Genomic DNA, 10,493 nt, shown 5'->3' with positions numbered 1-10,493 from the left:
CTTTTTCTGTTGTGTCTACATGAGATACTATCATCCCAAATAACTTAATGAATTGTTCACTGTTTATTCATGTTTCTCATGTTTCTTCTCATTTGAATGATGAGCAAGAACTGTCTCATGAGTCCCATTTTGGAATCACATTCCAAGTACTGTCCTGGTGCTCCTTGCTTAAATTTCCTATAAATGAAAGCATCATTTGAGACTTGTCTCAAAAAAGTGTATTATAATAGAGAGAAAGATGATTTCTAACATGAGGAATAAAATTAGAGTCTCTTCTGTGCAATAGCCAGTGTCTGTCCTGCATATGTGGTAGACGAGATCAGTTGTTCTGATTCCAGGGACAGGATGGTTAACATTGAAAGCACTAACTCGGCAACTCAACATCAAGTGCTCTTGCTTTTGTGTTTGATCAGGTGCGACATGTATACCAGTCAGCTGGATTCTTTACAATTGTGTGTGATAGAGATCTCTGCAGCAAGTCTTCTTTTTAGAAAAATCTTTGATTGTCATTTGTAACACGAGCAATAGTGGCCAACAGAATGCAATTCAATTTTTATGAAACACTCAGGTAATACTTGCTGTCCATTGTTAATATACCTTTTATAGTGAGTATGAATACACTATTAATCTGAATATTCTCATTTTTCCCTCTAGGTAACAATAAAATAAATCCTTGAATTGGACCCACCATGAGAGCAAACCTTTCTGCAGTGTCTGAATTTGTGTTGCTGGGGCTCTCAAACTCCTGGGAGATCCAGATTTTTCTCTTTTTCTTTTTCTGTCTATTCTATATTTCCAGTTTGACAGGAAACTTCATCATACTTGTCACTGTCACTTCTGACCCCTATTTGCATTCTCCTATGTATTTTCTACTGGCAAATCTCTCTGTTATTGATCTTATATTTTGCTCCATTGCAGCACCCAAAATGATCTGTGATCTTTTTAGGAAGCAGAAAGTCATCTCTTTTGGAGGCTGTATCAGTCAGATATTTTTCAGTCACGCTGTTGGAGGCACTGAGATGGTGTTGCTCATAGCTATGGCTTTTGACAGGTATGTGGCCATATGCAAACCCCTCCACTATCTGACCATCATGAGCCCACGGATGTGCTTGTTAATATTAATGGCTGCTTGGATCTTTGGCCTCATTCATTCATCAGCCCAGTTGGCTTTTATTATAAACTTGCCCTTCTGTGGTCCTAACATATTAGACAGCTTCTACTGTGACATACCACGACTTCTTAAACTTGCATGCACAGATACTTACAAACTTGAGTTTATGGTCACTGCCAATAGTGGGTTCATTTCCTTGGTTGCATTCTTCTTACTCATCATCTCCTACATCTTCCTCCTCATCACTGTCCAGAAGCATTCCTTAGGACGCTCATCCAAGGCCCTTTCTACTCTGTTGGCCCATATTACTGTTGTAATTTTGTTTTTTGGCCCATTGATTTTTTTCTATGTGTGGCCTGCTCCTTCAACACATGTGGATAAATTTCTAGCTATATTTGATGCAGTTTTGACTCCTTTTCTAAATCCAGTTATCTATACATTCAGGAACAGGGAGATGAAGATAGCAATCAGGAAAGGATTTTGTCAGTTCCTGGGTTTTAGAAAATTAATATAGATGGTCTGGTTGAGATATGAAGAACTGAGCTGAAAGTTCGTAGTAGCCAGTCCCCCTAAAGCACTTTGTGTTACAAATCCTTTGCATACATTCAGACAATCATCGCCTGTCGTTTGAGTCTCTTTTGTTTCCACTGAATAATGGGTGACTATTTTTTTTAAGAGAAAGAAGGTATTTCTACAAAACATCTACCAATAAATATTTTAAATCTTCTTAATTCTCAAACAATTGTGCCAATAATTGCATTAACCTGTGTTTATGACAAAGGTAGTTTTAGTTCTAACAATAACCATACCAGTTTCAAGCTGTTCTGCCATTGGTGTATTTCTTTTGTTAATGCAAAGATATTTATTAAGTGTAAAAATGGGACATATAGACAATTTGTCTAGTAAAAATAAACTACTGAAAAATCTAAACTATTCATTTTAAATTATTTATCTTTACATTTTGTTTTTAAAATTATATATATATGAACTGTATTTGCATCATTTCCCCCATCCCTCTAGTCCCTCCAATGCTTCACATATTCCCTCTCCATCTCAAATTCACGGCCTTTTCCCTTTATTGTTGTTACACACATATACATAAATCAATTTGTACATATACCCTGCTGAGTTTGTTTATTATTGATCATTTGTATATGATCGTAGGGTGACCAATTTGTATTCAATAAAGTTAGGCTCTTCATTCCTAGGGAAGACTGATTCTTTCTCAGCAGTCAATAATTGTCTGTAGCTCTTTATTTAGGGATGAAATCTTGTGAGTTTCCCCTATCCATGTTGTCATGTCAACTTGAGTTGTCATTATTCAGATCCTATTGAGGCTGCAAAATTTAGGAGGCGTTATATACCATCAGACTCCCTAGTCCTCTGACTCTTACAATCATTTGTACCTAACTTTATTGATGGTCCCTCAGTCTTAGGTATAGGGGTTGTGTTGTAGATGTCTCAACTGGGATGTGCATACCATGGTCTTTTGTTCTCTGCTTGTAGGACAGTTGTGGCTTTCTGTAATGAATTTCATCTGCTACAAAAAGAAGTTTTATTGATTAAGGGTGAGAGCTACACTTGCCTGTGGGTTTAAGGATAATTATAAAGAATGCAGTTAGAATACCAACTTGAAACAAGACCAAGACCCTTCCCCCATATCAAGGCTGAGCAAGGTATCCTATCATAGGGAATGGGCTCAAAAAAAACAGTAGTTCATGCACCTGGGTAGGTCCTTGTCTGACTGCCAGGGGCTGCCTCACAACAGATCAAGCCATATAATTTTTACCCACATTTAGAGGGTCTAGTTAGGTTCTATACAGGTTCACCAGCTGTCAGTCCATAGTTCATGAGCTCCCACTAGCTTGGGACACTTTTCTCTGTGGTTTATGCCATCATGGTTTTGACTCTCCTTATTCATAATATCCCTCCTCCCTCTCTTCAACAGATCTCCAGGAGCTCAGCCCATTACTTGACTGTGGTTCCCCAGGAAGGCCTTACTCCCACTGAGGAGTCGATAGGAGATAGCAGGAGGGATGAGGGGTGAGAGACGGGGAGGGATGGGGAACTGTGGTTGGTATATAAAGTGAAAAGTAAAATTTTAATAAAAGTATCTAGAAAATAATGCAGTTAGAGATTTTTGTTTTTTATTTTTGAAATGGGAAGTAGTATGTTCTCCTTTAGGGTCCATGACCACATTAGCCACAGGTAGATGGCTAGGTTTACAGTAGCAGGCTTGAGTTCCCTCCTATGGAGTGGGACTTAAGTCCAGTTTCACAGCTATTGATTTCCACAAAGTTATAAGTACTGCCATTGCACATTTGGGGAAATCTTGGTATCCTGGTATTCTTGTGATTGATAGGTGTCACAGCTACCTACCAGTGTGGGGAGGACTATCAGTTACTTTTCCCTTTTGGCAATTTTCATAGCACCTTCTGGTACTATGGAAGCTAAGCCATGTGAAGTGGCTTCTAGATCAGATCCAGCTTGATTCCTCTAAGTCTTTGTCTGAGGTACACAATAAGAACTTATCTTCAACTTATGGGATGCAACCAAAGGCACCAAAACAGTTTATATTGCTTTAGGAGTTGCTTGGACTCCCCTGAGCAACAACTTAAAGGGAGTTTCTCATGCTTTATGCTGGAGAACTTGTTAGGTACGCTATGACTCTTTGGAGAAGGGGCACTATCACTTCAAGTATCATAAATTCATTTAAACTGTGTGTGTGTGTGTGCGCGCGCTCGCGCACGTGCGCGTGTGTATGCATGGTTATATAACTTTATGTAATTGTGTTGTCTTTGAATTGTTAGACTTCTGAGGAAGGAGCAACAGCTGCTAAAAGACATTTGATTACAAATGCTGCTGGATTTATCTAACCCATAAATTTTGAAAACGCCTTGACTTCAAAATTTATTTTACTTTTCAGCACTGGAATCAGCTCCCAAATTCCAGTTAAAGAGGGGGAGGAATGAGTATATGAGCAAAGAGGTCAAGACCATGAGATATTCACCCACTGAAACAGTTTACCTGAGCTAATGGGAGCTCACCAACTCTAGCCTGACTGGGAAGCAACAAGCAAAGGACCAAACTAGTTTCTCTGAATATGGTTGACAGTTGCATGGGTCGGGTAGACTGAAGAGTCACTGGCAGTGGCACCAGGATTTATCCCTACTGCATATACTGGCTTTTTTTGGGATCCTATTCTCTTTGGATGTATTCCTTTGTCAGCCTAAATATAGTAGGGAGGGCCTTGGACCTTCCATAATGCAATGTGTCTTACCTTCTCTGAGGATTGTGTGTGGGTGGAGTTGGAGGAGGGTGTGCAGAGGGAATGGTAGGAGCAGAACTTGGATTGGTATTTGTTTAAAAAAATCTAATAAAAATGGAAAAACAAACAAACAAAAATAAACAGAATTAAATAAGCATTAGAGAGTTCTAGATTTTGCAAATTCATACTCTAATTAAGACTAAAACAGACTGAGTGATAACAGAAACAGTGAGAATGCTGTGGCCTACTCCTCCTATTCCCTATGAGCTGATGGAGTTCTTACAGCACTCTACATCAATTTGTTATAAGGTTTTATGGAATCATATCTTGTGTTGATGATTTCAACATTTTGTAACAACAAAATTCCATACAGTTGTAAAGATGGACTTTATTGGTTAATAAAAGTAAAAGCAAAAAATAAAAAAAAGATATTTTACTTTGGAGATGAGATTTTGCTTTTGTTTCCACAGGAAATGAGTGGCAATGGATTCATTATAGGTTAAGAAATACAAGGTTTGATTAAAGAAGACTCTCTGAAAAAAAAAATCTTTGTTGGGAATGGATGACCCAGATGATCCAAGTTTCAGAGCATCTCTGCTGCAGTTTCCTCTGAGTTTTATATCCAGAACAGCCTCAAGACTGTTGGCTGAGATGATCTAGTCTCACAGAATACTCCAGTATTTCTCTTTGTGTCCCCATAAGATTATCAGTGTCTCCAATCATCAGGAAGTATCTTAGATAACTATGCCTACATTCCTCAAAAATGGATTATGGATGTTTGTCACTGTGTAGAGTGTTGGTTACAAGTTTTTATGGCTAATGATGAGGAAAAAACCTAAACAAAAGAGAATACATTTAGGGTTCTTGTTTTGAAAAGAAAAAGGGGCAAGTGTTTTTGGATAATGCTCTCGTACATTGTAAAGATTTGTCACTTGTATTGGTTTAATAAAACATTGATTGGCCAGTAGCCAGGCAGAAAGCATACATGGGCAACCAGGATGAGAATTCTTGGAAAGGTAGAGACACAGTAGCAAGCCAGACACAGATGAAGCAAGATGAGAAGGCCTTACTGAGAAAAGGTTCCATGCCACATGGCTAAGCATTGATAAGAATTATAAATTAATTTAAGTTTTAAGAGCTAGTTAATAGCAAATCTGAGCTAATAGGTCAAAAGTTTATAATTAATATAAGCCTCTGTGTTTTTCATTGGGACTGAATGACTGAGGGACCAGGCTGTATGGAAACTTCTGCCTATAAACATATGCACATTATTGTCAGTTTTAAGTAAATAAAATGATGTAATTCTCTGTAGTTTTTTTTTTTTTTACAAACCTCCTTAGGGTTACTCATTTCCTTCCTTCTGCTCTCCCAGTTAAAGAACCCGTTTTCCCCCAATTTTCCCTTCATGGCACCTGTGTTCTGTTTTTACTATTTCTAGAGATCCTACACAATGGTTTACTTATTACTTGTTTGAATCACACATTAATTTTTTTCTCCAGTTCTGCTTGGTTATCTTGGTCTTATAAGTGAGCAAAAAGAGGCAACTACCTTTAAAGTTTTTACTACTTACATGTTATATGTCACAGATCGTGATTTTATACTCTTCCATATGTTAAAGAATATTTTCTAGAACAGATGTTGGTAGATGTTCTGCAAAAGACTAGATTGCAATTAAGTTTGTCTTTGTGAGTACCAAAGTTTCTTTTATTACATTTTAGTAATTTTATTAAGATAAAACATTTTATAAAGTACTGGTTACAATGGAAAAATGTGAACCATTTCAAGTATATAGTCAATGATATTTTTATTTTATGGTTATCAAGTTGCATAACCATTATCATCAATCAATTTCAGGATATTCCCCTTATGCTGGTAAGATCTCAGGATTATGTACTATTAAGTTATATTTGCTTTTTTCCTTACTAAAGGAAATCTTGAACTCTGAATTGTTAAAAATATACTTTCAAAACTTATCTTTTAATGAACAGTTTTATAGAATATAATCTAATTATAGTTTCCCCTCATTTAACCCCTTCAGCTCCCTCCCACCCCTTTACCGACCCAAATCCATGTCTTTTTTATCTCTATTTTTACAAAACAAGCAAATAGGCATACAAAAGTAGACAAAGAAGAGCAGTAAAAATGGAAAAAAAAACAGAGAAGCACAAGTAACACACATACACACCCCAAAACATAAGACCACAAAATTGGAATTCACAATATACAAGCAAAAGATAACTAAGACAAAAATCTCAGTTAAAAAATATGAGACAAAAGTATACAAAAATACCATTGAGTTTATTTTGTTGTCCATCTACTACTAAACATGTGGCTTGCCCTTAAATGTGATTAATATACCCAGTGAGCTCTCTCTTCCTATCCCATCCAGCTTACATCCAAATCCCCCCACTCCCTGTCTCGCTCCCCCCTCCCTTCCTTGGTGGCAGAGCGCCTCCCTGCTCTGCCTGCTTGGGCGCTGGGTCCTAACCCAAAGCGTAGGGCAAAGGGGAGCTTGGGGGCTTCTTTGTCCCCATAGCCCGCCTGCAGCAAGCAGGGTGGGCCCTTTGTCTGCGAGCGAACCAAGCAGCAAGGAGTTGCAATCAGGGCACCTAGTGAAACATAATTGTGGTGAGTGAGTGCTGCGGCACCCGGGAACAGCCCGCCTACACTTCCTGATCAACCTACAGGGCTTCACTGCCCGGTACCTCCTCTCTCTTCCTATCCCATCTAGCTTACATCCAGATTCCCCCATCCCCTGTCTCCCTCCCCCCTCCCTTCCTTGGTGGCAGAGCGCCTCCCTGCTCTGCCTGCTTGGGAGCTGGGTCCTAACCCAAAGCAGAGGGTAAAGGGGAGCTCAGTAGCTCCTTTGTCCCCATAGCCCGCCTGCAGCAAGCAGGGTGGGCCCTTTGTCTGCGAGCTAACCAAGCAGCAAGGAGATCCGAACTGGACTCCAGGAGAAACAGCACGGGGGAGTGATATCACTGGGAAGGTTCAAAAGTTGGCAAGAAGACCTGATCCTGTAAAAGAAGATCCATAGGAGAATATTGGGAGGAAGAGATGGGGAGACGCTAATGCAAGAATTCACCCAACAATCTGAAAAACAACACGAAACCACCAGAAGCCAGCGACCTCACAACAGGAGGACATGAACACCTTAAACAAGAAGAAGGAGAAAAAGCTGACTTCATGACAGGGATTGACACCCTTAAACAGCATATAAAAAACGCCCTTATAGAAATGGAGGAGAAGTATAACAGAAAGTTCGAGGAATTGAGTAAATCAGTGAATGATACCCTAGGAAAGCAAGGAAAAACAATCAAGCAGATAATGGAAACAGTTCATGATTTGAAAAATGAAATGGAGGCAAAGAAGAAAACACAAACAGAGGGCCGGCTGGACATGGAAAATCTAGGTAAACGAATAGAGACTACAGAAACAAGCATAACCAGCAGAATACAAGAGATAGAAGAAAGAATCTCAGAGTCTGAGGATAACATAGAGAAAATAAACGCACTGATCAAAGAAAACAGCAAGTCCAACAAACTCTCATCACAAAACATTCAGGAAATATGGGACACAATAAAAAGACCAAACCTAAGAATAATTGGAGTAGAAGAAGGAGAAGAAGTGCAGCTCAACGGTCCAGAAAATATACTTAACAAAATTATAGAAGAAAACTTTCACAACCTGAAGAAGGATGTACCTATGAAGGTTCAAGAGGCATACAGAACCCAAAATAGGCTGGATCAAAAAAAAAAAAAAACATCCCCTCACCATATAATAATCAAAGCACAAAATATACAGAATAAAGAAAGAATATTAAGAGCCGCAAAGGAAAAAGGCCAACTTACTTATAAAGGTAAACCTATCAGACTTACACCTGACTTCTCTATGGAAACCATGAAAGCCAGAAGGTCCTGGATAGATGTACTGCAAAAACTAAGAGACCATGGATGCAAGCCCAGACTACTATATCCAGCCAAGCTTTCGTTCACCATAAATGGAAAAAACAAAATTTTCCAGGATAAAAACAAATTTAAACAATACGTAGCCACAAATCCAGCCTTACAGAAAATAATAGAAGGAAAATCACTAACCAAGGAGTCCAACAAAGACCTCAATAACTCAGACATCTAGAGACCCTTCACCAGTGCAACTCAAAGAAGGGAAACACACAAACCCTACTACTAAAAAAGTGACCGGAGTTAACAACCACTGGTCATTAATATCACTTAATGTCAATGGGCTCAACTCACCTATAAAAAGGCACAGGCTAAGAGACTGGATACTAAATCAGGATCCAACATTCTGCTGTCTACAAGAAACACACCTCAACCACAAAGACAGGCACCTACTCAGAGTAAAGGGCTGGGAAAAGGCTTATCAAGCAAATGGACCTAAGAAACAAGCAGGCGTGGCCATACTAATTTCTAACAAAGTTGACTTCAAACTTAAATCAATCAGAAGAGATGGAGAGGGACATTTTATACTCAAAACAGGAACAATTCATCAGGAAGAAGTCTCAATACTGAATATCTATGCCCCTAATATAAAAGCACCCACGTACGTAAAAGAAACATTGCTAAAATACAAGGCAGCCATCAAACCGCACACACTAATAGTAGGAGACTTCAACACTCCTCTCTCACCAATGGACAGGTCAATCAGACAGAAACCTAACAGAGAAATTAGAGAATTAATGGAGGTAATGAAGCAAATGGACTTAACAGACATCTATAGAATATTCCACCCAAAGAGGAAAGAATATACCTTTTTCTCTGCAGCTCAAGGAACCTTCTCGAAAATTGACCACATACTCGGTAACAAAGCTAACTTACACAGCTACAAAAAAATATTACTAACCACCTGTGTCTTATCAGATGGCCATGGATTAAAGTTAGAATTCAACAACAATGCTACCCCCAGAAAGCCTACAAACTCATGGAAACTGAAGAGACAACTACTGAACCATACCTGGATTAAGGAAGAAATAAAGAAAGAAAATAAAGTCTTCCTCGAATTCAAGGAAATAAAGAAACAACATACTCAAACTTATGGGACACTATGAAAGCAGTCCTAAGAGCAAAGTTCATAGCACTAAGTGCCCACTTAAAGAAAACACAGAAAGCACATATTGGAGACTTAACAGCCCACCTGAAAGCTCTAGAAAAAAAAAGAAGCAGACTCACCTAGGAGGAGTAGAAGACTGGAAATAATCAAACTGAGGGCTGAAATCAACAAAATAGAAACACAGAAAACAATCCAAAGAATCAATGAATCAAGAAGCTGGTTCCTGGAGAAAATCAACAAGATTGACAAACCCCTATCCAAACTAGTCAAACGGCAGAGAGAAAATTTGCAAATTAATAAGATCAGAAATGAAAAGGGGGACATAACCACAAACACAGAGGAAATTCAGAGAGTCATTAGATCTTACTACAAAAGCTTGTATGCCACTAAACTGGAAAATGTAAAAGAAATGGACACTTTTTTAGATAAATACGATTTACCAAAATTAAATCAGGACCAGGTGAACAATCTAAACAGACTTGTCAGTCGCGAAGAACTAGAAGTTGTTATCAAAAACCTCCCTACCAAAAAAAGCCCAGGGCGAGATGGTTTCAATGCGGAATTCTACCAGAACTTCCAAGAAGACCTAATACCTATACTCCTCAATGTATTCCACAATATAGAAACAGAAGGGTCATTACCAAATTCCTTTTATGAAGCTACAGTTACTCTGATACCAAAACCACACAAAGACTCAACCAAGAAAGAGAATTACAGGCCGATCTCACTCATGAATATCGACGCAAAAATGCTCAACAAAATACTGGCGAACCGAATCCAAGAACACATCCGAAAAATTATCCATTATGATCAAGTAGGCTTCATTCCTGAGATGCAGGGCTGGTTCAACATACGAAAATCTATCAATGTAATCCATCATATAAATAAACTGAAAGAAAAAAACCATATGATCATTTCATTAGATGCTGAAAAAGCATTTGACAAAATTCAACATCCATTTATGTTAAAAGTCTTGGAGAGATTAGGGATACAAGGGTCATACCTAAATATAATAAAAGCTATATACAGCAGGCCAACAGCTAA

The 10,493-nt window shown here is 38.5% G+C and overlaps 1 protein-coding gene across 1 annotated transcript; it reads left to right on the top strand.

Moving 5' to 3' along the window:
• Nucleotides 1-689: 689 nt before the first annotated feature.
• Nucleotides 690-1,625, top strand: LOC142844949 (olfactory receptor 4F15-like). The gene has a single exon (XM_075963725.1). It carries the CDS (start codon nt 690-692, stop codon nt 1,623-1,625), a length of 936 nt encoding a protein of 311 aa, XP_075819840.1.
• The last annotated feature ends 8,868 nt before the right edge of the window (nt 1,626-10,493 follow it).

Source organism: Microtus pennsylvanicus, chromosome 2 (assembly GCF_037038515.1).
Source record: "Microtus pennsylvanicus isolate mMicPen1 chromosome 2, mMicPen1.hap1, whole genome shotgun sequence".
Classification (NCBI taxonomy): Eukaryota; Metazoa; Chordata; class Mammalia; order Rodentia; family Cricetidae; genus Microtus; species Microtus pennsylvanicus.
Note: the sequence above shows the minus strand (reverse complement) of the source record. Positions and strands in the feature narration are given on the sequence as shown.